This window comes from Triturus cristatus, chromosome 6 (assembly GCF_964204655.1).
Source record: "Triturus cristatus chromosome 6, aTriCri1.1, whole genome shotgun sequence".
Classification (NCBI taxonomy): Eukaryota; Metazoa; Chordata; class Amphibia; order Caudata; family Salamandridae; genus Triturus; species Triturus cristatus.
Window position 1 is genome coordinate 1,266,631,925 of NC_140589.1, and position 27,518 is coordinate 1,266,659,442.

General features: G+C 47.7%; 1 protein-coding gene across 2 annotated transcripts in view; it reads right to left on the reverse strand.

Moving 5' to 3' along the window:
- Positions 1-27,518, reverse strand: part of SNX9 (sorting nexin 9) — a 730,362-nt gene that overhangs the window by 207,801 nt on the left and 495,043 nt on the right. For both annotated transcript variants that reach the window (XR_014963143.1, XM_085612219.1), the window contains one exon: positions 1,432-1,535. Coding sequence is in view for 1 of the 2 variants with exons in the window: in XM_085612219.1 (XP_085468345.1) it covers positions 1,432-1,535 (104 nt within the window). In the remaining variant the exon portion in view is untranslated. The remainder of the gene's footprint in view (positions 1-1,431; positions 1,536-27,518) is intronic.

The following is a 27,518-nucleotide window of genomic DNA, read 5'->3' on the forward strand; positions in this document are numbered from 1 at the left end:
TGGATATTTTTATGAAGACTAAATTTACTTTTGTAATTTTTAACCGCAGGTAAATGTGACAGTGGTATGTGGACTATTTCTCGAGACAGTGGACTTGACACATCTAAAAACGGTACCCCTAGTCTGCTGCCTCAAGACAAGGACTATGGAACGAACCCAACATGGGTCTGTGAACTTCATAATCCGTGACCCTGTTACCAAGGTGGTGGACTCTAACAATCCAAAATTGTAACCATAGCCCATGGTCTTGGTAGCAGGACTAAGGCCTGTGAAACTCTTGGACCAGGCTTCTCCAAAGAGTAGCTCGTGAGCTACTGGTAGCTCTCTAGATTCCCGTGTTTAGCTCTCCTGTGTGCAACCCAGCCTACTAAATAATAAGCTTTTGCTTGGTTGAATTAATATATGTATACTAAAATTGAACAATGTGTACTTGATCTGAAAATGTGTGTATTTTCAGAACCCATGATTTCCATAATCTGTTTAAAGGGAATATCTAAATGATAAAGTTTGCAGCCTTGAGAGACTTCTTACTAATATTATTACTTTGGTGCCAGGGGGCATTGCAGCTGTGGCTGTTATGTATAAACCTTGAAAAGGCATTCCAAATTGACTGAGCCTTTTCTTACATTACTGCTGGCAAACCTGCACTGAGGTGATCACAGCTGGTAATCTTGCATAGAGAGACCACTAAGTAATCTTATCTGATGTGCACAACCCTAATATTAATGGATTGGGATGATTTTAATTGAACATAAGTAGCTTGTAAGTGAAAAGGTTGGCGACTCCTGTTTTCGACCCATGTTGGGTCGCCTTCCGTAGTCTGCGGTCCAGAGGCCGTGGACTACGGTCTGCAAACACATAGCTGCACCTAGTACGATCACTGTGCTCCTTTATTCAGCTTTCAAAACTTACAGGATCCAGGGACTGTGCTTTGTGTTTTGTATTGACTGCTGCAAAATAACATTTTCTCCTATGGCAACCTAATTGGAGCCTTCAGGTCCCCGGTCTCTGTACAAAAACTCCATTGTCCAATTAGCATACTTTGTTTTTAAAATTAAGGTAAAAGGGCAATTTGTAGACAAACAGTCCAGATATCTAACTTAAAACCCTTTCAAGCCAATCAATACATTTTTCCAACAAAAATTTCTCAAATCAAACAACTGTCAAGATTAGACCACAAAGCTTCTAGATTCCATCGCAATAGTTTCCTCCTTGGCATGCCACGATATGAGAAGTGAGTACCTTAATTTACTTTCTAGGACAAAGTGAGTTTACTGGGAGTCATTCAACCCACAATCTCACCTACAAAAAGGTGAATGGGAACTTTGGAAAAAATGTACAAATCTATTCCAGCTGTGCTTTTTATGGAGGGGATACATTATGACTGCTAGGAAAAGAAACATTACTTTTAAGAAGGATGATCCATCTTACATTTCAATCATGTCCAGGTCAGGGGCGTCTGGTTCCATAGTAGCAAAAACCATAACTCCAACAATTTCATCCTTTTCTGCTTTCCTCTTCCCAGTTTTCCATTCCTTAAAAAGAAAGCAGGTAAAATGTACACCATTAATCAATGTAGACATTGCTTGTTGCAGAAACTGTATTGTTATCAAACTGTGAGAGACTTAATGTTCCGTTCAACGTTTCTACTCATCCTCAAATTTTCACCAATTACATTGTACCTTACTTCGCTCATATCCTAAATTACAAGAAATACTACGATCACAACTTCTTAATTTCATTTTCAAGGTACTCACAACGGTTAATGTATCTAAACAAAGAAAAGATAGGGCAGACCATAAGAAGTAAGAAAAAGCTGTGAACAATTAATCAAATACGATCAAAAAAGATTAACATAAACTGTGGTCATAACATCTTCTACAATAAAACAATAAAACTGATAAATGCAAGACGAATATGTTACACAATTACATGACACATTTCAAACGATCTAATAGGTGATACATGATGGTTGTAGACCTTCCCAAGAGAATAACTAAGAGTATACCTATTTTTTTATGACTCACAAAGAGTGGGCAGGAGCAGCAGTTTCATGCAATACCTGTGGGAAGTGGTCTGTGCTATGCAGCAGCTAGTTTCCTTCTATGATATTCTGGCGTAAAAAAACCAAGAGGCTTGCAGCAAATTATTCTGTATCCTTATGTATCATTAATATTCACACTGTTATGAATGCCTTTAAGATTTTGAATACATGTAACCATCTGCAATTCTTGGCTGGACAAGGCAAATGAATATGCAGCATTGGCTTAGCTGCTGTCAGCAAGGTGTGCAGGAGTAAAATCCAGGAACACACCTGGGGTTCTTTCCAGCCTTTATATATATGTACATTACCATTAGTTTAGGATGATGTGGAATTAAAGTTTATTTTGTCAAATGTAATTTCTTGGGGCACTGCTAGGTCTGGTGCAGAGTAGAGTTTAAAAAAAAAAAACATTTTTTATTAAGTTTTGAGAGTACCACATGGGCGAAAGCCAGACAAAATCCACATACAGACATATTATTAAAGGATTACCAAATGTGGAGTTATTCGTGAGTACAATTTGTATACATAACAAAAGAAAACACTCTAAGAACTGTACGCAGACTACCCCACCCGCATTGGCAAACAAATATCCACACATTTGTAGAGTCATTTTTTTTTACATGTGGAACAAAAGGGTTTATTCTTCCATGTCACAATACGGTAAATGACCACTACGGTTGATGACTGGAGTAGTGATGGTCTCCTACAATTTTCAGGAATCTCCCATTGCTTTGAGATGTCAGACTGCACATGTTGGAGTTTAACTGTGAACAGAAATACTGTTTCTGTGAAGAATAGCCTAACCTTACTAATATTATGCAAGTACCTTGATTGATTAATTTGTTCTAAACCATATTTCAGAAGCACTGGATTGCTTATTCTGTTTTTGGCCAAAAAAAGTGCCTGGAGTAGACTTCTTTAAATTTCAATGTCATGTAAATAGTTATTTGAACTTGTTTTGTAGATGTGTAGCAAGCCCTTACCTCTTCTGCAATGGCAAAAGACCAGGATGTAGAAGAAGGAATAGTTCCTCGCCCCTAGGCGTTTTGTAGTAACGAGGCCCAGATCTCAGAACTTCGAGGTGACTTTAGTTTTTTGGGATCTAATATAAAGCCCTAGAAGGCAGACTTCCCATGACAACGGTAGCGCCGTGTTTGTGCATGAAGCTAGAATTGTGACCACTTCTTGCCAATAACGCTGAAGGGATGCGCAGGCCCACAATATATGAAGCAGGTATGCATCTGGATGTTGACAGCGTGGGCATGTAGAGGTGACGATGTGGAAGTATCTATTTATCGTGTCCGGCGAAACATATGCCCTCTGTATAAAATATGTTTGAATAAGCTTGAAACTTCGAGTTCCTTGGTATGTTCCTAGCGCCCGCTAATATGGCCTACCATTCCTTGTCCGTCCAAGGTCGGCCCCTATCCGCCTCCCATCTTGCTCTAATACGTTGCATCGGCCTCAACGTGTGTGTGAGGAGTGCCTCCACCAACCAATGTACCACATGTGACCCAGCTCCCATTACGTGTAGATATTGCAGATGTGTCAGTGGCTCAATTGCCAAATCTCCCCAGGCAGATGACAAACCCTTCAAGAGGGAGGTGTGTAAGAGAAATTGACCCTCTGGCAATTCATTGCCTTCAACTAGCATCTCGAATGTTAATAATGCGCCGTCCCGATATAAGTCGCCCAATGTGTCAAGTTCTGCCGCATGCCAGGTCACCAGAGCTGCCTCCGAGGTACCCAGTCTACCCCTTGGTGTCCCCATGAGCAGTAAAATCGGGGAATATGGAAGTGTCTTGCGTGTAAGATATAAACTTCTTTTATAACATTTATGGGCTAATCCCAAATGCACCTGCGGTGACCGTGGAATTTTGGCGATGGGATGGAACAAGTGGCAAATTATGGAGTGGGTCATGGGCTGATGCATGGTCGCCGTGTCTTCCAGGCTCTTTCCGCTCAGCCACTTCGCTGCCCATTGAAGTTGGGCAGCTAAATAGTACAGTTCCATATTAGGGACCGACAGCCCTCCCTGACTAATGGGGGCATACAACTTCCACAAAGCAACGCGCAGTCTCCCTCTGTTCCATATCAAGTCCCGGAATAGTCGCTCCAGGTCTTGAAACGTTTTAGGTGGGACATAGAGTGGGAGATTTGAAAAATAATAGAGCAGTTTGGGGAGAACAATAATTTTCAGTAAGGTGATGCGGCTCATTACGTTTAACGGAAGCGTCTTCCAGAATTGTATTTGAGCGCGTATGGCTGATGTCGCTCTCGTTAAATTACCTTCCATCAAGTCTTCAAGTGATCGATATATAAAAACGCCGAGATATCTGAATGTGGTGGGATCCCATGTGAGGGGTCTTCCAGTTAGAGATAAGTCCACCTCTGGTGTGTTAGCGCTGAATGAATCGATCACTGATTTGGCCCAGTTAACCTGGAGTCCTGACTTCTCCTCAAAGTTTTAAGTATGTCCGCAATGGACGTCGGGATTGCAGTAATATCACAGAGATACAATAACAAATCATCCGCATACAGAGAGACGGCGTGTAGCCCATCTCCCAACCGTATCCCCCACTCCTCACCATCTCTCCAGAGCAACATTGCTAAAGGCTCCATAGTTAGGGAGAATAGTAGCGGAGATAGTGGGCACCCTTGACGTGTTCCCCCGCCTCACTCTGACGCAATCCGAGATTAACCTGCCAGTACGGACCCGAACAGTGGGCCGCTGGTACAATAAACAAACCATGTTTAAGTAATGTTGCCCTAGTTCATATTTACCCAGCACAGCCGCCAGATAAGGCCATTCCAATGATTCAAAGGCCTTCTCCAAATCCAATACCAGGCAGCCCGAATGAGGCCAGGCTTGCGTGGCGTATTGTTGCACTCTAAAAAATCTGCGTATATTAAGGGAAGTGCAACGCGCAGGAACAAAACCATTCTGGTCGGGGTGCACCAACGTTTTACGAGAGGCGAGAGGCACTTAGCTAATAGTGATGCAAAAATGTTATAATCTCTATTAAGGAGCGCTAATGGGCGTTAGGAGCCTAAGAAATCAGGATTCTTATCAGATTTGAGGAGGGAGACCAACAGGGCCTCATTCTGCGTAGCAGTGAGGGTAAAGTCATCAAGCGCCGTTTCGTATACTTTTAGCAGTTGTGGTACCAAAATGTGTGTGTTTGCCTTATAGAATTCAGTCGGCAGGCCGTCCGGCCCTGGAGACTTCCCATTAGACAGGAAAAAAATACTGTCCGAAGTTCCTCTAAGTGGAGAGGGGCGTTTAGTTCTTCGCTTTGTGAGCGCGTGGGCCGCGGCAGATCTAGACCGTCCAGATATGTCTGTAAGGTCCCGATAGTGCGACACAAACGCACCATGTATGTCCCGCTGTGTATACGCAGTTTCCCCGGTTGACTTCCTCACCGATGCTATGGGTGCCGACGACTCATTCTGACGGATGAGCCATGAGAGCAGTTTGCCTGCTTTATCGCCCATATTATGGGTCCTTGCCGAATGTGCAGCGTAATTCAGGCATCTCAATCGCTTCAGTAGTCGCGCATGTTCCTCCCGGAGGCAACCCAGCTGTCCCTGAGCGTCATCTATGTCTGCCTGTTCCGCGGCGGTTAGCCTACGTTCTAAAGTAGTGAGTTCCTTTTCCAGCTGGATGCGCATACCGGACTGCGTCCCCAGACAATGTCCCCGAACAACCACCTTAAGGGCGTCCCATTCCACTAACGGTGACGTGGCTGCACCTGCATTATCCTCAAAATATTGTGCCACAGTAGTGGCCAATAGGTCCCGAAAGGGCGCATCCATGGGGGCATCTGGCTGAAGGCGCCAGATCGGGATTGGTGGTGACTCATCCTCCCATTGTATCTCTATGGTATGCGGATTATGGTCGGAGTGTGTACGCCCCATGTAGGTGGCGTCTGAAACGCATGGTAAAAGGTCATTTGAAACCATGAAGCGGTCTAGGCGTACATGTAGTCTGTGGGCCCCAGAGTAGTAGGAATACACCCTATCTAGTGGGTTCCTGTGTCGCCATGCATCGGAGAAGCGCCACTGTAGTACCCAGCGCCCCAACGCTTTCGCGGCTGTGTGGGTGGCGGCGCCAGGCAAGGGAGGGAAGGACCGGTCCAGGGAGACGTCCAGTACACAGTTGTAGTCTCCACCTAGAATCATAGGGAGATCGTACCATGTGGATAATTTCTTCGATAAAAGATCTAGGAAAGCTGCCTGCTCAGTGTTGGGTGCACAGAGTGATGCCAATACTGCCGGTTTCCCATCAAGTACCCCTTTAACTATAACATATCTGCCCTCCTCATCCACCAATGCGTCCACCACCTTAAATGGAGTACCCTGTCTCACCCACACTAGGATCCCCGCGCGTATGCAGGATAGCCTGTCGCATACAGTTGCCCCCTCCAACGTCTGCAGAGTCGTGCAACTTCTGTTTGAGTTAAATGTGTCTCGTGGAGGAACGCTATTTGCATGTGATGGCGTTACAGGTAGGAGTATATGCGAAAGCGGCATTCCGGGCTGTGGATCCCACGAATGTTCCATTTGCCTATTCTAATGGTTGCCATAAGCAGTCGGTGTCAGGGGTGCATCTAGGCTTGTCCAGCCGAGTGCCGGGGGAGGATGGCAGTAGGTGCATAGAGACCACTCTAGTGTGCGCTTCACTGTGCAGCCCTACCATACAACAATCATACCCCTGTCTAAAATTGATGGCGGAAAAAACAGATAAACAACTTTCAAAAATACCATGAGAGCAACTTTGCAACAGGCAATTGCCCAAACTTGGGATGCAATAGCACACAGCTAACGTCTGGGGGAGGCTATTGTGTACAGCAACCTAAGAGTCAAAAGAATTAAAGGAGGGGACCAACATATGTAGCTGAGCCCATCCCCGGCTAGACCTCATTTCGGTCGGGACCGCCGCCTGCTTACTATACATAAAATTCCCAAAGTTGACAGAAAGAGTGTGCCGACAATTCCAGGACCCACCCCACAATGCTGACCAGTGCAAAAATACCAGACTTAGGCAATACAAAGACAGTATATTGAGCCTTTTTTACTTGCGTGTCCAAAAGGCCCATGCGTCACTCAGACTATGAAGGAAAAGAGAGGTGAGCAATAGATGTGCACACAATCAAGCAATGTGATCGGAGGTTTGTGGAGTGACATGCGGTAATACACAGGAGCCTTAGGAAACAGGGGAAGTGTCCGAGAGTTCCTCTTCACTGTGTGGCCCTCGATGATCGGAGTCTGAATCGGATACCCCCTCCGGGGATCCGCTAATGTTCGCACTGCCTGCACTGCCTCGAGCTGCCCGCTCAGTATGAATTCTGGGGTCAGGCCAGATGCCTGATGGGAGGAGGGTTGCGACTTTCTCCATCTCCTTCAGCGGCGCCGTAGAGTGGTCTCTGGCGGCTGATCTCTGCGACCAGTTTGTAATGAGTTGAAAGAGTCCAGCCATTCCTCTGCACTGTCCAGCGTGGTGAAAAAATGTGTCTTTCCATTCGCGACAACCCTCAGCTTCACACGAAACAACAGCAAATATTTAAGATCACATTGCCACAGGCGTCTCTTCACCGCTAAATAAGAATGACGTTGTTTCTGGACTTGGAAGGTGCAGTCCGGGAAGATCATCACTTTGTGATTGTCTACTTGTATGTACTGCAATTTTCTAGTCTCTTGAAGAACAGCGTCCCTGTAGTTTAATAGACGGATTAGAAACGGCCTTGGGTTCGAGCCCGGAGGTGGGGGTTTGGCAGGCACCCTGTGTGCTATTTCAACAACGAAGTGTGGGGACAGGGCCTCATCCGGCAGCAGCAAACGGATCCAATCTTCCGCGTAGATTACTGCGTTCTTCCCTTCAACTCCCTCCGAAAGGCCCACAACACGTACGTTTGCGGCGGGCCCTACCCTCGGCATCCTCTGCTCTATCTTCCAGAAATTCTACTGGGTTGAGCAAATCACGGATGTTCTTCTCGGCCGTGGACACTTGCGGTGAAACCTCGCAATTTCTCCTTCAGTGGCTGCAGTACGGTCTGCGAGTTTCCGGTGGTCTACATGCAGCAGCGTCCGGTCCAGTGCCACTTTGTCAATTCTACCTTCTAGGGAAGTGCGTATTTGATTCATCGTCTCTCCGAGTTTCTCAACTGCCGCCAGCACCGCATCCAGCTTATGCGACATGGGGTCCATTGACCCCGCTTCCGCCATCTTGTCTGCCTGTGGGTGAAGGCCCGTCGCACCTCCGGTGCCAGTCTTCGTTCGGCCCCCTCGTGACATGGGGCAGCAGAGAACCAGCGCTGTATTGGACGTATCACTCCTCAGTAGCCGCTGGAGCAGCGCCCGAGACCCCCATCCACCATCAACAAAGTCCGGGGTCGGCTCAAAGGGGCAGGCGTGCCCCGGCTGCGCTGCTCGCGGCTATGCCACTAGACTATGATATGGAGGCAGCTGGGCTGGTCCCGCTGCTCCCGGGCCCAATAGTTTAATCCCAAAAATCAGGAATTAGCAGACGTGGCGAGCCGTGGTGAAGAACCAAGACCTTAGGGGCCTGGCGGCGCAGGGTACGCCTTAATCTCCTGAGTTCACCTGCTTTGTCGAACAGAGACACGGGACACTCCGTTAGGCGTAGAAGATATGGTTGTCCCAGAAGTACACTCGGTATGTTCTTAGGAGACTGCCACTTTACTTCGTGGCGCACAATCTTTTATAACATACATATTCACAAAGAACACTCCCAATGCATACAGGGTCAATCAATGAGAAGAATGTGAAAACAAGATATTAAGTAACTCAAATAAGCCTCCCTCCCAACTGTGTTTGTCACCCTTCCCCACAAGTTAATCAGTGGTAGTGTTTATAAGTCGACTTGCAGGTGGCAGGACAAATTTGTATGGCCCAGAGGACAGTTGTGAAATGAGAGAATATTAGTAAAGAATAGCGAAGGCCAGAGGATAAGATAAAGTCAGGAAAGAATGGTGCGAACCAACAGATAGTTGAAACAGGGATCAGTCAGACCAGACGAGGATTAGTGGAGTCGGCCGGACCCTGACACCAGCTATAAACAGAGGCAGGAGGTTATTTGACACGTTGCAGTAGGATGAGGGAAAACAACACTTCGTTCACCGTGCCGCCTGAGTGAGGGCAACACGAAATGGCAGAAAGACACAAAATGGTGGCTAAATACGAATGAGATCGGAAACTGAATTACCTCAGACCCTCCTTTTGCCATTACTCAGGCAAGACACACAGACTCATTTTAATCTGAGTCGACGTCAATGGCCATGAGGTCATCAAGCTGTTGCTGCAACATCATTTTAATGCTCCCCGTCTTCCATGGCACAGGCCTTGGGACACACATAGTGGCACAAAGACCACAGATGGCGGGGCCACACTGCATACAGCGACAACAGGAAAAATTGATGGCCAAAACCACTCCAAGGAATGTTAATACCTTCCATCCCCATTTGGACAGTAATCCCCAAAACCATTCCAACAAAGATCAATCTCCTTCGTCCTGATGAATCGACTCGGAGATCACATGTAATTTGGAGATGGCTTGGTATACCGTAGGGGCGTCGTCAGGTATATAAATGCAACAGCTAGATCCGATCAATTTACAAACTCCACCACGATCTGCAAGAATAACCTCCAAAGCAATCCGGTTCTGCAATGTCATGAGACGATCCGCCTGAAGTTCAGCTGTGAGATTGCTCAAGGCTCCCACAGTGACATCTATGGTAGTCTCAACAACATGAACCAATTGTCTCATGTTTCTACTGTTGGCCATTGGGCCCCAAAAAGGAAGAAATCCTTTAAGGAAATCACCTCCCTTTTGTCCTGCCATGTCTTTAGAATCAATAATCCCTCTGCCATATCTGTTTCTGTGATGTCCAGAAGGAGCAGTGTATGTAGGGGGGAGACGAAAGGCTGTATAGCATGTTCCTGAAAAATCCGTTGGTAGCCACGTGTACGCTCTATCGTGGCAGGCAAAATACGTGCCCTGGGATGGCACTAACGGTGGTGAATTCTGAGATGTGTGAATGTATGTATGGGAACAAACACTCTTTCCTTGTCCAGTGTCAGTAGTCTGGCCATTTATTTGTAAACAAAAGTTACCTTGATGAGGCACAGTCCAAATTGGTGGAGATTTTCCCTGTTTAATACTATCTGTAAGGCTAGTGGCGTAACGAGTCACGTTCCAAGCATCATATGCCCGTTTCTCATCAACAGGAATCTTACTATTCTCCACAATTCTAGCCATAGCCACTATTCCTTTTATCAGAGAACTATGACTAAAATCTTGTCCACTACCATATGAACCAGCTGGACGTCTAAATCGGTTCTGGTATGCATTTGAAAACATCACAAAATAGGCCCAAGCGGAACCTTCATAAGAAAATGGAAGGGCTAAATATGGCATCCCTTTTTCGGTGGTATGAGGCATAAGTCCACACACCCAACAGTCGGTTGTGTTGACTACCAATTGGTGTTGATGCAATAACTGGACAAATGAATTGTTAAAATATTCTGTTCTCCTGATTAGTTCATGTTGGGGAAGCGTATATAATTGGTGTGGGGAGATAGTAGAATGAAAAGGCAAAGAAATAGCAGTAGGAACAGATTTGTGCTGCATAACATGAACAATCCAACTTATACAAGCCAATAAGATACTAGAAAACATAAGAACACACAATGTTATGCCACATTGACTGTACACTAATTTACAATATTTCTTTTTCATCTCTTCCTTCTTATTATTCTTTCCCAATTTGACATCCATCCTCTAAAATTATTGCTCACGGCAATCTTCCTTACTCACTTGGCTGTGATTATTAGCCGTCCTATGACACTGCAAGTCCTGGGGGCCTAGCCACTATACAGGTCACGAACCAAGACTCCTACCGTGACCCTGCAACCTGGACAGATGATACATGTCACGAAAGAGATGAAAATTTCAGGTGTCCTTGACCAGTCTAGGCCTTAAATTATATCGAGTTCTGTTCAGTACAGTTTGGTCCTGAAATAGTGTCTGTGGATCTGTAGTGTTCAATCGGAGATGTGGCGGTACTGCTTCTTGTAAAACATCGTCATCTTCTTTTTCAGACCGAGCTCCATCTAGGTGTGCACTACTGAAAGGTACAAACCGAGGGACCCTTTCGCCTTCAAAATCACCTTCACCCTTACGGACCCACTGGTCAAAAGGCAAGGGCAAGGGCACCTTTTTGCAGTGCACGCCATGGATCCAGTTCTTTTTCCCTTCGACCTTCACTGCTGTACGTGTTACTAGAAGAACCTGTCGAGGCGCCCTGCAACGAGGTTCCAAATTCCTTGTCCTCTGAAATTTTTTCACACAGACCCAGTCTCCCGGTTGGATAGAATGACCTGGGTCTGTGGAGGCCTTTGGTAAAGCGTCTCGAACCTGTTGGTGGAGAACACGTAATTTAGTGGTGAGGTCATGCAAGTAATCAATCAGCATTGGATACTGTATGTCAGAATACTTTTTAGGGCGAGGGACTCCCCAAACATTAGCCGGGCGCCCAAAAACAACCTCGTATGGGCTGAGTCCCAAACGAGAATGTACAGCTGTTCTAGTGGATAGGAATGCCAAAGGTAAAGCATCGGGCCAGGCAAGTCCCGTGCTAGTCTGTACCTTTGCAAGCTTAAGTTTGAGAGTGCCGTTATAGCACTCTACCAAACCCGCTGATTAGGGATGGTTCGCCGCATGGAATTTTTGGACGATACCAAGACCGGCACACACCTTTTTCATAATTTGGCCCACAAATTCACTTCCATTGTCACTCCAGACAATGCACAGCAAACCAAACCTAGGGAAGAACTCTTTCAGAAGAACTTTGGCAGTGGACAAAGCAGTGTTGTCTTTCAGGGGGTAGGCCTCTATCCATCGGGAGAAGGCACACACCACCACCAAAACATATTTGAGATTGTTGCATCGTTCCATGTGAATATAATCAATTTTCAACACCTCAAAAGGATATGTTGGGGGAGCAAAATGACCTGCTGGAGTTGGGGTTCCCTTTCCTGGATTATGCATCAAGCAAACGATACAATGCTTCACTAAATTATCTGCACATTTTGGAATCCCTTCGTTCAGCCACACTGGAGCCAGAAGCTTACATATTCCTTTCGCACTGATGTGGGCTGGACCATGTGCCATTGCAACTACAGGCAGTACATAGGCATCTGGTAACAGCCAACGCTGATGTTCTGACAATTCTATCCAACAACCCATCGCGTCTAACATTCCTGTACTCTCTTTCCACTTACTCAACTCTTTCTCTGTAGCCTCTCCTTGAATCGATCTCATACTTTCTATTGTATCCTCACACATTCCTTTTTCCTTGACCCAATTTGCAGGGCCCGCAACATACATGCGACTCATAGCATCTCTGGCTGTTTCTTTCGCTACCTCATCCGCAAAAGCATTCCCACGACCAACATCATCAGTAATCCTCTTATGCGCACTACACTTTATGATTGCTATCTGGGTAGGCAAAGCAAGTGACTCAAGAAGATCAGTTACCAACTGACCATGCTGTATTTTAGTACCGTGGGAGGTAAAGAATCCTTTTTCCTTCCACAAACGACCAAAGCTATGTGCCACACCAAACGCATACTGGCTGTCGGTATATACATTCACTCTCTTCCACTTAGATAACACACATGCTCTGGTCAAAGCTATCAGTTCAGCCGCCTGAGCTGAATTATGTCTGATGCGTGCTGTCTCCACGATTGTATGCAAGGTGGTAACAGCGTAAGCTGAAGTTGTTTCACCATTAGGGAGTTTAAAACAAGAACCATCCACCCATAGGATCCCATCCGGGTCCATTAGTGGTGTATCTTTCAAATCAATCCTACCTTTTGTCTCCTCCTCAGTACTGAGAAAACAATCATGTTGTTCCTGAATACCTTTCTCTTCTGGAAGAGGTAACAATGTGGCTGGATTTAAAGTGTTACATCGTTTGATGTGCACGTGACTAGCCAAGAGCGTCAGTTCATACCCAGACAAGCGAGCGCTTGTAAGATGCTGCGTTTTCGTCCTATTTAGCAAGGTATCCACTGCATGTGGTACCATGACAATAAGAGTGTTATCAAGCACCACTCCAGCAGATTGACGAATAGAAATTGCTGCAGTAGCTTTAAGACAACTAGGCAATGCCGAGGCTACTGGATCTAATGTAGCCGAAAAGTAGGCACATGGCCGCTGCTTGTCTCCAAATCGTTGTGTTAAGACTGACAACGCACAACCCTCTCTTTCATGGACATAGAGCGTGAAGGGCTTACTGTAATCCGGAGTACCCAACACAGGAGCAGAGCACAGAGCAGCACGTAAATCAGAAAAACTCTTCTGACATTCATCAGTCCAAGGAAGGGGTTGGGGTGTGTCTTTCAAAGTGAGTGCCAACAAAGGTTTAGCCAACAAAGAAAAATTTGGAATCCACTGTCTACAATAAGAGGTAATGCCCAGGAAGGCACGCACTTCTCTTTGTGTAGATGGCACAGACATTTGTGCAATTGCTTGAATACGTTCTGGGGTCAGTCGCCTTCCCTCCTTCGACAAGAGATGACCTAGATAGGTAACCTCTTGGCGGGCATATTGTAATTTAGAAGGTGAAACCTTATGGTGAAGGTCAGACAAGTGATGCAATAGTGCAATAGTCACGTTTTTGCAAATATCCTCTGAATCAGCAGCAATCAATAAATCATCCACATACTGAATAAGGGTAGCACCTGGCGGCAAAGGAAAAGCATCAAGCTGGCATTTCAGAGCTTGGCTATAGATGGAGGGACTTTCACAATAGCCTTGGGGTGCGCGCTTGAACCGGAAACTTCGGCCTCCTAAAGAGAAGCCAAAAATATCCCTACTCTTTTCAGCAATGAGGATGCTGAAGAAAGCATTTTTCAGATCGATAACAGAAAACCAAGCTGCCGAGGCAGGTATCATAGTTAACAGGGCAGTGATATCTGGAACAACAGGAAACTGTGGTACAACAATTTTATTAACCTCCCGGAGATCAATAACAAAGCGATAAACAGGAGGCTGAGAAGGATCAGTGCGTTTAAGAACCGGAAGAACAGGACTATTGCATACATTTCCCCTCGTCTCCTCGACCACACCCTTCTGAACCAAATCATAAATAATAGCAAAAAGTGCTCTTTCACCATCATTGGGAATTTTGTATTGAGGGATGCGTGGCAATTTAGCATTGGGCTTGAGGGTAACAACATAGGGTGGGATCTCAAGACAACCAACATCATTTGGACCCGTAGCCCAAAGTGTTGCAGGGAGAGAGAGCAATTCAGGTGGAAATTGATCTTTAGACAAATACATTGGAGAAGTCAGTTTCTGCCCCAAAACGAGATGTACACCAGAAGGAGAACAATATATCGTTGCATGCAGTCTTTTCAATAAATCCAAACCCGGGGGGAGGAGCCTAGCGCGTGACCAAGATGGCCGCGTGAGCTCAGAGCTCCCGAGACCCTCGCTCCCTCCGGCAAATATCCTGTGTAGAATCCTGTTTTTAATACCCGGAATATTGGAGGCGAGCCGTTGCTGAGGTGATCGTTGCTGTCCGGACTGAAATCGCCCACCGGAGGCCGAAGTTGTGCTACATGGAAGTTCGCGGCCTACTCCCCGGAAGATGCCCGGGGCTTGCGCTGGCACGGTGCCCGAGCACTAATTGAACAACAGCGGCCGTGTGGACGGTGTCATCACTTTTGCTTTCGCTTTCCTGATTTCATCGCGCCCTGGCCTGGGAGTGAGCCGCGCCGGTCACTTGTTGCATTGTCTTCTCTGGATGGGCAAGGGGATTGTTTCTGCAGCAGATAACGATGTCGACCAAATCGGAAGCCGAAAAACAGAAGCCCAAGAACACCAGGCGGGGAGGATACACCCAAACCAACAACATGGATCGTTATGCCCAGCAGAAGGGGTCACCGGGCGGATCGGGACGGCCACTGGAAGCCTTGAAAGATGGTTTGCCCCCCGCTACGGAACTAACCCTGCAGGATGTCATGGGGGCCATCGAGGGGATGCAGTCCTCTATCGGGCAGCAAATCGAGACCCTGGCACATAAAGTGGACACAATCTCGATCGACGTCAACCTGATTCGGGCAGACCTGGGGAAAACCAATGAACGGGTTCACTCCTTGGACCTTAAAACCTCTGGCCTCCTGGGAGATGTCTCTGATCTGCAGCTATAAGTCCGAAATTTGAGGTCCGCAAACGACCTCTTTGCCCGACGGCTGGAGGACTTTGAAGGCCGGGCACGGCGCAATAACGTGCGCATTATTGGGGTCCCGGAAAACTCGGAGGAACAGTCTGTGGACCTGTTCGTAGAGGACTTGGTGGTAAACCATCTGGCGCCCAAAGGCCTCAGTAAGTTCTTTACTGTTGAACGGGCCCACAGAGTCCCTGGTGGGAGGCCCAAGGTGGGGGCCCCTCCGAGACCGATTGTCGCCAGGATCTTTAATTTCAGGGACCGCGACGCCATTCTACAAGCATCACGAGTGTCCGGCCCGATGACTTTCCAGAACACCACAGTGAGTTTTTATCCTGACTTTACCCAGGCGGTGCAGAAGCAAAGGCAGAGCTTCCTGGCGGTTAAGAGAAGGCTAAGAGGGATGGAACTGAAGTACGCCATGCTCTTCCCGGCCAGATTGCGTGTGGTGTATGAAGAGCGGACTTTCTTTTTTGAATCACCGGACATGGTCGGAGACTGGCTGGACACATTGCCCCAACGACGGACTAGTGGGGAGCATGCTGGTGGAGCAGAAGGTGGCCGTGATCAACAAGAGTGAGGACTCTGGTGCTAGATCATTTTGACTTTGCCCAGGACAGTGAATCACAGTTTTCGGTCTCTCCGGGAGGGTAGTAACCCGGGGGGGTGGCGGGGGTATGAAGGGAGCTTTTTCCTCCTCTGGGGTTCTTTTTGTAGACTAGTTTTAGAATAGGGCGACAGGCACACTGCAAGTTGGGGGGGCTTCTTAAGCTTACGCAGGGGTGCAGGGTGGGGGGTGGAATGGGGTTGTTGAGGTGGTTGTTGTTGGTTTTTGTTTTGCAAGGCGTACAAGCTTCTGTAGCTCGAGTGCGGTTCTACGGGGGGGGTGGAGGTCTCCTTACATTTCGGGATGGGGGGTAGGGGCTTAAAGATACTCAGTTGGAATGTTAACGGCTTAGGGGATCGTATTAAGCGAGGGATTGTCCTGCAATTTCTGAAGCGATGCTCCCCTGATATAGTTTTATTGCAAGAGACGCACTTGATAGGTAACACGTGCTACGCACTCAACAGGAAGGGCTACAAATTTGTTGCGCACTCGGGGTTCTCCTCGGGCTCTAGAGGGGCTGGAATACTTATTAGGGCCTCACTGCCGTTTGAGGTTGACTCCACCACTGTTGATGAAAGGGGGCGATTTGCGGCTGTGGCGGGGAGGTGGGAGGGCAGGACGCTGGTCTTGGTTTCTGTTTATGTCCCTCCTGCGCTGCAGCCCTCCACATTTGCTGACCTGGGGAGGGCTCTGTTGGACTTCCCAGAGGGGATGTTGGTTGTGGGTGGCGATTTTAATGCGGTTGGCTCCGGATTGCTTGATAGACACCCGCCAAGAAGCTCTGGGGGGGCGCAGAAATGGCTTTCAGACTTCGTGGATACCCTGGGTCTGGTTGACTGTTGGAGACTGCTGCATCCCACTCAGCGGCAGTACACTTTCCACTCTGGGGCGCATGGCAGTCTCTCTAGAATTGATTATGTACTTACTTTGGCTGCACACGCCTCCTTTGTGTCCGAGGCTAGGCACATGGCTAGGGGTATTTCTGACCATTCGCCGGTGTGGATCTGTATGGATGTTGGTCGAGGAGTGGTGGGCAGGGTGGCTCCGATTAACCCCTGGTATCTCCGTGACCCTAGGACTCGTAGTGCGGTGCTGAAGGCGGTCGATCTCTACTTCCAGGAAAATCTAGGCTCGGTCACGTCTGCGGTGTCTTTGTGGGAAGCGTTTAAAACCGTGCTGAGAGGAGAGGCCCTTTCCTTGATAGCGGCAGCCAAACGTCGGAGGGATGCAGAGGTCGCACAGATTGAGGCGGAGATAGCAGCTCTAGAGTTGGTTTTGGAGGAGGAGGTTACGGCAGCAACGCTGCATAAATTGAGCCTTAAGCAGTCGGAGTATAAGGCCCTGGTGACGAATGCGGCCAAAGCCCTGAGTAGGGAGCAGCAGGGGCGACTGTACGATGTTGGGGACAAGGCCGGGAAATTAATAGCGTGGCTGGATAAAAAAGAGCGGGTTAATCGTGTGGTGCCAGAACTAGTAACAGAGGGTGGCGTTATTGTTACTGAGCCGGATGGCATAGTCCAGTGCTTTGCAGATTATTTCCGCACGGTCTACACCTCAGTGTCGGACAGGCCGGTGGAGGACTCGTGTGAACTTCTGCGCGATCTGGCTCTGCCTTGCCTCTCTGACATAGACAGGGAAGATCTAGATGGTGACATCACAGCTGACGAAGTCGCGGGTGCTATTCGTTCACTGCGCCCTGGCAAGGCCTCGGGCCCGAATGGCCTGCCAATTGAGTTCTATAAACTCCGGCCGGACAAGATCGCTCCACATCTGCGAGCTATGTTTGTAGAGGCGCAGGAGATAGGATGCCTTCCATTCGACCAACGCCTGGCGACAATTGTGGTCATACACAAAGATGGCAAGCCCAGGAATAAATGCAGCTCATATAGGCCGATTTCGCTACTTAATGCCGAGCCGAAAATCCTCGCTAAAATACTGGCCAACCGTTTGATCAGGGTGATCGGGGACCTGATCCACCCGGACCAATCCGGTTTCATCCCGCACCGTAACACTGCGTTGAACCTTAGGCGCCTCCACGGCGTGCTCGCAAGGACGGGGAAGCTGCGGGAGCCGACCATTGTGGCTGCACTTGACGCCACGATGGCTTTTGACACGCTAGAGTGGGCATATCTGTGGGCTGCACTTGCGAAATTCGGCTTTGGACCTGGCTTTGTTGGCTGGGTGAGACTACTGTATGAAGGACCCTTGGCTAAAGTTGCGGTTAATGGTAGGGCGTCCTGCCCGTTCGTGCTGGGGAGGGGCACCAGGCAGGGTTGTCCCCTGTCGCTGTTGTTGTTTGCTCTCGCTCTTGAACCGCTGGCGGCGTGGATACGATGGCACCCGGACATAAGGGGGATCCGATGGTCACCAGATCATGAGGACCGCATCTCTCTTTATGCCGACGACATTTTGCTATACCTCACTTCACCCAGGAAGTCTCTCATAGTAGTCTGTGACGTTCTGACTTCTTTTGGTAGGAACTCGGGTCTCACCATTAACTGGGGGAAGTCGTATCTGTATGCCCTGAGTGGAGACGTCCCTGTTCTCCCGCGGAATTGCTCGATCCAGATCGCCCAGGAGGGCTTTTTGTATCTAGGGATCTATATCTCCACCGATCCAATTGTTCGATATGAGAGAAACCTGCTCCCTCCATTGACGCGCCTGCGGCGGGATGTGGCGGGTTGGCGGCGGTTGCCGCTTTCCCTCCTAGGCCGCGCCGCGCTGTTCAAAATGAGGTCTCTTCCCCGCTTTCTCTATGCCCTACAGAATACCCTGGAGCTGGTCCCGGCCAGCTATTTTCGGGAGGTCGAGAGCCTCCAGCGCTCGTTGCTGTGGGATGGCCGACCGCGTATAGCTATTGCAAAGCTGACCCTTCCGTGGTACGATGGGGGTATCGCGCTTCCTGACATTAGAAGATATTATTGGGCCACCCAGTTGAGTGCGATCAATCATGGAGTCTACGGTCCGGCGCTGAGCCCCGGCTTCGCTATGGATCGGTGGTTGCTGCGCGGGGGTAATTACTTTAGAGCACTCTACTCCAGGTCAACGGATGGGTCCCTCACGGGGCCAACCAAGACGGCGGTGCACGTGTGGAAGGCGGTTACGAACTCGCTGGGTTGGAAGGATAGGCTTACCCTTGCTACTCCGCTGTTTGACTCTGATATGTTGGGGAAACTTTGGCACACGAAGGGATTCGAGAAATGGGACCTGATTGGGATATCCAGGGTGGGGGACCTGCTGGTTAAGGGACGAGTGAAGTCGTTTGACGAGCTACGGACGGAATACGATTTGGAGGGTACGGAATATTTCCGGTATGCACAGGTACACCACGCTCTGCGGTCCGTCCTCGTCGAGGGGGAGACTGTGCCTGAGTCCTCTCCCTTGGAGGATCGGATCCTGGATGGCCATATGCCGGAGAGTACAATCTCCTTAATTTACAAGAAGCTTGTTAATGTCCGGACTGACCTCCTCCTAGGGGTGCGTGATCAGTGGACTAGGGACGGCCTTGAACTGGATGATGAGGACTGGCAGTATGCCATCTCATCTCCTAAGGAGGTCGCGATCCCGGCACGACTAAGGCTGGTGCAGCTTAAGATACTTCATAGAGTCTATGTCACGGGGCCCCGACTGATTCATATGGGTTTCTCCGAGGATGGCTTATGTAAGAGGGGCTGTGGGATGCTGGGCACCTTCCTACATATCATATGGGAATGTGGTGTGATCACGGAGTTCTGGAAGCGAATTTATGTTGTGATGCAGGAGGTCACGGGTATTGCACTGCTGCCAGAGGCACGGCGCTGTCTTTTGAATGTCTGGGGTCCTACTGACTATGATGCGGCGCAGACTCAATGGGTGACCCTAGGGAATATGGTGGCGAAGCGTGATATTGCACGACTGTGGGGTTCTCAGAGACCTCCCGCTATGGAAGCATGGATGGAAAATATGGACTGGAGCATGTTTAGGGAGAAAACGGTGTATAGTGCCCGGGGGCGGCCTAAGAAATGGCATAAGATATGGGGGAGATGGAACCAGTATAGGGGTGATATATGTCTGCCCCCGGCCACTGAACCGTTGGAGGAGCAACTTTCCCCCTAGCTTCACTTCCAACTTGGGATTTTTATGATGATTATATGCTAGAATGTTAGCACCTCTGCTTCTCCCTCATCCACCCGACCGGTGGCTTTGTTCTGACTTTGGGAATGGGGCCGCGCCCCCATCGGGAACTGGCACGAGTTCATTGTGTATACTGCCTTGCTTGTGTTATTTACTTTCAGGTTGTTTTAAAAAAAAGGAACCTTTGTTTTTCTGGTACCAGAGCTGTGGACACTTCCATGTGTTGTACTTAATTGGCTGCCGAACCTCCGGGATGTCGGCTGAATAGCTGTGTTCCAGACCGGCATAAATAAAGGTTTTAAAAAAAAATAAAAAAAATAAAATAAATCCAAACCCAACAGATTTTCGCCGCAACCAGTCGTTAAAAGAAGCAGAGCTTCCAAATCATAAGAACCAATTGAAATAGGCAGAGGACAAGAGACCGGGCTATGAACTGGGGCGCCGGAAAATCCTACGGATACGTTTGTTAAGGTGCCCCAGGGAGTTTGGAGTGAATAATAGAACTTCTCATCGCACCAGTATCTAAAAGAAATGGCTCTGAAACACCCATTGTAGTGACATTAACATAAGGCCCATTCTGATCTACTGGAATCGATACAACTCCCTCACTTTGTCGATGGCTGTCCTAGTTAGCGTGAAGACCGTCATTCTCACCTTCAACATAGTAATCATCATTGTAATACTGTGTAGACTGAGTATTTTGCTGATCAAAGTAGTTCATAGAATGTGGAGGTGGAGGGGAACGCTGTGTCTGGGGCGACATACCTCGACCTCTACCCCTGGGCGCTAACTGGGAACCACCACGACCTCGTGGAGTAGATAGTCCTCCATTACGCTGTAATAAAACCGGGCAGCTATTCTTTAAATGACCTTCCTCCCTACAATAGGCGCATTGGTTGGGACCTAACAAAGGCCGCGGAATATAGGGCTCAGGCTTTTGAAGCACCCTCTGAAACTGGGGAGGCTGTTGAAACTGGCGCTGAGCAGAGCGAGGACGATAAGCTTGTTGCAGAAGAACCTTCATTTTTAATTCTTTAGTCTTTTTCTTTTGCTTGTCTTTTTCCTCTTTGTCCCTGTTTTCGTAATATTGAGAAGTAGCCAATATCTGAGCCGAAAAAGAAACAGCCCATGAACTTTCAGAATCTTAACTTATGTGACAACTCGGGGAGCAAATTGAATACGAATTTATCTACAAATAATCGCTGTCCACCCTCCGTAGTCATATCCTGACCACTGTGATCAATAAACGTCTCCTCAAAACGAGTGAAGAAATCGGAGACACTCTCATCTTTCTTCTGTGTACACGCGGCTAATTTATCCCAATTAACTCGTAAGGCGGGCATCATTGTTTTCATTAAAGTAATAATCCTACCAGGGAGTTCTGTGATCAAAACATCAGGCTTAGCACCACCCACTTGTGCTCTATCCGAGGCAGTTATAGCATCCCATGTACCACCCAATTCTTGAACGTGATCCTCTCTACGAATCCGAGCCCATAACGCTTGTGGGACTACATTTCCCATCAGCATGTCAATATCCGCTAAGTTCATAATACAGGCATCAACAGTCTGAGACAATTCTTTATAGTAACCAGCAGGGTTTTTACGGGGATCCGGTAAAGATTGTTTGAGGGCCAAAACATCAGATCTCTTCCAGGGCACATGTACCCATATACGCTGGAAGTGAGCGGGAATAGCTGGATTATTACCTGCTTGCGCAACCTCTTCCCTCCATATCGGAGGAACCTCTCTCATTGGGTAATGTTTCAATGTCTGCCGAACAGCAGGATCAGAATCAAGAAAAGTTTGTGAAGAAAATAACGACCTAAAAGTAACAAGTGTCCTTACGGCGTCCTCAACCTTAGAACCCACAAGGAGTCCTTTATCAAAATTAGCCTGAACATCCAACAAACCCTGGGGAAGTAAACCCAAATCCATATCCTCCCATTCTTTAGCGAGAGTGTCACACATAACATTAAATACATATCTCTGCGTGGGCGCCTCCCACTGATGAAAAGTGATCATGATATCTTGCACACTATACTAGGGACCCTTGTCGATCCATTTGCGAGCGAGAGAGTCCAATACCACCCGTTCGTCGGAACCTGGAAGTTGACTACGAGACTGTCTTCGAGAAAAAGCCGGAGACATGTTCAGAGTCTCAAAGAAAGGGAACAAGAAACCAGATATTCATTTGCGCACAGTAGGAGAATTAGACATAAGGACAGGGGACAAGGTATTAGGCGATACAGGAGAGGAACTGGCAGTTCTAAGGGGAGCCTAAGGCAAAGAAGATTGAGGTTCAGGAGATGGAGACAGAGGAATCGGTGGCACGAGAGGTGGGAGTGGCAATACCGGAAGAGGCAAATGTGGAAGAACCGGAACAGGTGGGGGGACAACAGGTAACTGAACAGGTTGTAACAACGGGGGTGCATTAGCACCTTGTACATAGGGTGGAGGCAATCTCAATAGGTTAGACATCAAAGGGTCTTCCTCCAGATCCTTACTCTTATCAGAAGGGGAATTAGGCAACACCGGATAGCATCTATCTATTGCCATACAATGCTGTCTCTCTGAAATTTCCATTGCATTATCAATCTCATTATCTTTAAACTTCTAAGCAGCCTGTATAATCGTCATATTTTGTGCTTTCTTATATCGTTTTGCCTGCTTAATTTCTTTCTGTTTGGCTTCCTTACGCCAGAGGCGGAAAGAGTCAAACATTGCCGGCCGGGCTTGTCTTTTGAACAATATCGCTTCCAAATTGTCTAATATGTCAGGCTCAAAACTACCATTTTGTGGCCACTGTAGAACGCCATCGTTCTTCGTGTAGCGGATCCATGCCTTATTAAAGGCGATGGGGCCGACACCATGTTTTGAATAAAGCTCATAGGTGGGAGTTCCAACAGGAGGAATCGGACAAGAGTCCTCCAGCCGGGAATCCCTATTACAACCAAAGCAACAGAACTAATATAGCACAAACGTACTCACCCCTCGGAAATCAAATAATATAGCACAAACTTACTCACCCCTCGGCTTCGGCTTTTGCAATAGCCGAATCAAAGACCCAAATCAAAACAAAATAGGGGGAGCTACCCACCAATACTTAACTAAGTGTCTTCTTACGCCAACAGAGGCCCGTCTAATGTCTCGCGATACCAAACATCATCAAAGGGACCAAAGCAGGGCGGCAGTCAGGGCAGCAGTCAGGGCAGCAGTCATCAGCAGCCGTCAGAAAGGAGAAACCGCGCTGCAAAAGACCTTCGGACCACTTCGACATACAGGGGTCGCTTGACGTGGTACGCGATTCCTCCAGAATTTTCCTGTGGGGCTCCTCACGATCCTCGGGCAAGAACTGCTACCTCTGAAGCCGCCCCACGTTGAGCGCTAATTGAAGAACCAAGACCTTCGGGGCTGGCGGCGCAGGGTACGCCTTAATCTCCTGAGTTCACCTGCTTTGTCGAACAGAGACACGGGACACTCCGTTAGGCGTAGACGATAGGGTTTATTAGCTGCAGCTAAGTACAGTTGTCCCAGAAGTACACTCGGTATGTTCTTAGGAGACTGCCACTTTACTTCGTGGCGCACAATCTTTTATAACATACATATTCACAAAGAACACTCCCAATGCATACAGGGTCAATCAATGAGAAGAATGTGAAAACAAGATACTCAAATAAGCCTCCCTCCCAACTGTGTTTGTCACCCTTCCCCACAAGTTAATCAGTGGTAGTGTTTATAAGTCGTTGGTTTCAAACAAGGGGGGTGGAGAAGGGGGGGCTTTTTCTGCTCAAAATGGAGCAGGAGGTTCAAACAGGTAGGGTGCCCCGACAGCTAGACTGGCAAAGGAAGTGTTACCTGTTGTTCCTCAATGGAAAGAGGAGGTTGAGAGTGGATCATCAAGAAAAGTGGATTAGACTCCAAGTGTGATATGTACGGAGTGGGTAATCCTTTTGTTGGATTTTAATGCCCTCACACACCCTTTCAGGTGTCATGCTTCATCATCTGGGCTGCTCCTCGTCGGGCCGGCGGTGCAATGCAATAAAGGTGTTTATAAGTCGACTTGCAGGTGGCAGGACACATTTGTATGGCCCAGAGGACAGTTGTGAAATGAGAGAATACGAGTAAAGAATAGCGAAGGCCAGAGGATAAGATAAAGTCAGGAAAGAATGGTGCGAACCAACAGATAGTTGAAACAGGGATCAGTCAGACCAGACTAGGATTAGTGGAGTCGGCCGGACCGTGACACCAGCTATAAACAGAGGCAGGAGGTTATTTGACACGTTGCAGTAGGATGAGGGAAAACAACACTTCGTTCCCCGTGCCGCCTGAGTGAGGGCAACACAAAATGGGAGAAAGACACAAAATGGTGGCTAAATACGAACGAGATCGGAAACTGAATTACCTCAGAGGTGCGTCACCATGCACCTGCCTGTAGCTACAGCCCGAGTGGTTCAACTCAAAATGGTCCCCGAGGGCAAGACACCCAGTGCGGCAGGTGTCTCGATGTGAAGCGTTTAGTAATGGGTCATCTCCCACTTGGGACCCTGCAGCACCCCTGAGATGACTTCACACTTCCCAACTAATACAGTGTGGTTGGCGACTCTACTTACATCTAGGGTATGAAGGGTTTTCTCAGCTGCAGTAGGGGGATTATGAAACAATTTGGGTAATAAAATGGTTTCAATAACATGGAAATATCAAATTAACTGAGGTAAGAATTTCAGGTGAGTCCTCATAACCACTTTTGAAGAGTGGAAAACTGTGTATGATTTTTGAGAACATTATGCTTAGATCTTGCTAACCCTCTGTGATGATGTTATTGCTACAAGGAAAGCGGTCTTCCAAGACAGGTGTTGCAGAGATGCCTTGTGTAGGGGTTTGAAGGGGTCCTGTATAAGGCATGAAAGGACTATATTAAGCTCCATTGCGGAGGAAGGGTGCCCAATGGGAGGAAAAACCTTCTTCAAACCCTAAAAGAAATTGATGACTGGGATTTTGAAAAAACAGAGTTTAGTGAAGAACATTCCCTGTATGCAGTAAGAGCTGCCAAGTAAACTTTTATGGAAGAGAATTGCAGGCTAGATTTTGCAAGATGTAATAAGTATGTAAGAATGACATCTTCATGGCAAGTTGTAGGGTGCACACTTTTGGAGGAACTCCAGATGCAATATCCCTACCATTTCAAGGCATATGCAGACCAGGTGGACGGTTGCTTGGCCTCCTTTGGGATCTCTATGCAGTCTAGTAGCAGGTTCAAATGTCCATACTGCACTAGCTCAGGAGCCAAGCAGCAGAATTCAAGGAGGAGAGATTGGGGTATACCATCTGGTCTCTGAATTTCATCAGAAGGTCTGGTCAGCATGGGAACTTGAACTTGAGATGTAGACATGTCTGGGAACCACCACTGACGTGGCCACTCTGGAGCAATGAGTATTATCTTGGCTTTGAAGTGGGAAGTTTGATTAAGACAGCCGGGATCAGGGGAATTGGTGGAGAGGCATAAAGAAATTTGCCGGACCAGTCAATCCATACCCAGTGTCCTTGTGTCCCTGTTTCCCAGTGTACCTGGTTGGTAGTACTCGAGGCAAAGGCGCTGCATGTTTTTTTTTGTTGTGCGGTGGCGAACAAGTCGATGGTGGGCATGCCCCACAGTAAGAAGACAATGCTGAACGATGTTGTTGAGCAAGAACCATTTGTAGTTTTCTTGCAGAACTCTGCTGGGGGCATCCGCCTGTGCATTCTGCACACCTGGAAGGTGTGCCGTCATGATTCATAGGTTTTGGGTGATCAACCATTTCAATGTTGTCTAGGCTTCTAGAGACAAAGGCCAGGACCTCATTCCACCCTGCTTGTTGAGGTAGTAAATTATGGTTGTATTGTCAGTCTGAACAAGCAGGGTCTATGAATTGAATGATGTACGGAATGCTTGAGGACTAGATGGACCGCCCGAAGCTGGAGGAGTTTGACGTGATATGGCATCTCCTTCGGTGACCACATGCCTTGAATCTGTCTCCCCACCCCTGTAGCGATGCATCCGTCACTATGGTACGAGATGGAACCTGTTGGTGAAAAGGTATTCCTTTAAACTGATTGGCAGGGAATGTTTGAGGGAATGTTTTGCATGGAGGGACAGTTTGATTCAGTAGTCCCAATTGACAGCGGATCCTACTGGTCCTCAGTCATTCTAGGAGAGGTTGCATGTGCAGACAGGCATTCGGAGTGAAGAAGATGCAGGAGTCCTTCGAACCGAGGAGGGATGAGACTGTCCTCACCTTGAGATGAGATGCTGTAAAAAAAAATGTTTTAAAAGATATTACTGAAGAATCGATAAGCGTTTCTCCTCTGAAGTACACACTTTTGCTTGAACGGTGTCGATGGAGGCTCCCAGATAATGCACGTTTTGAACCGGAAGTAGGAGGGGATCGCATGCCCAGTTGAAATGAAGCTGTGCTTCTTGAAAAGTTGACGCCTTTATGAGCCAATCGTTTAGATATGGATAGACGAACACCTGGAGTTTCCTGTGGAGGGATGCCACGACTGCCATACATTTTGAGAATGTTATGGGTGCGGACCTCAGACCAAACGGTAGTACTTGGTATTGATAGTGGTCCTGTCCCAACACGAACCTCAAAAATTTCGGATTTTTCTTTGCAATTAGGATGTGAAAATAAGCATCTTGGAGGTAGATGGAGCTGCTCCCTTGGTGGAGTTGGAGATCGATTTGATGTAAGGCGAGCATCTGGAACTTTTCAGAAGAATCCTTTTGTTGGCGAATCTCAGGTCGAGAATGGGTCTGAATTAATTATTTTTCTGTGCCAGATAATATCTGGAATAAATGCCTGTTCCCCGTTGAAGGTGAGGAACAGTCTCCAATGCATATCTTTGAAGCAAGTTGTTGACTTCTCATCTCAGCATCTTCAGATGGTCACTAGATGGCTTTGGCGAAACGGTCAGAGGAGGACTTGAGACAGCATCCATGCTGAATAATATTCAGTACCCAGGCGTCTTTGTTATTTCTTGCCACTCTACCAGAAAATGCAGAATAATTCCCCCTACCGGAGTGGGTAACAGAAGAGAGGGAAGGAACAATTGAAGGTTGTGCGCCTGTGGTAGGCTTTCCATCTTCTGCTGACTGTTGCGAGGCTATTCCCCAGTAGTGTGGTGTTTTTTCACTGCTAACATGACTACAGAGTCTGGAGGAGGGTTAGAATGCAGAAAGAGTAGATTCTGCTCAGGAGGGCTATACTTCTTTGGCAAACTCGATGGAGCAGACTTGGCTGATGCAGGCATCAAAAAGAGTTCCATGGCAGTTTCTAAGAGGCCTGGTGCTAGAGGAAGGAGTGGTCTGGATGCTGTGAGTTGGTGGAGCGTCTCGAATATCACCGATGTCGAAGGTGTAGGCACCGTCATTTGGCTATTTAATTTCACCGCTCCTCTAACTAAGACCACCTGAAAGGTGGTAATAGCTTCTACCAGGGAGAATCTAGGTGGTGGAG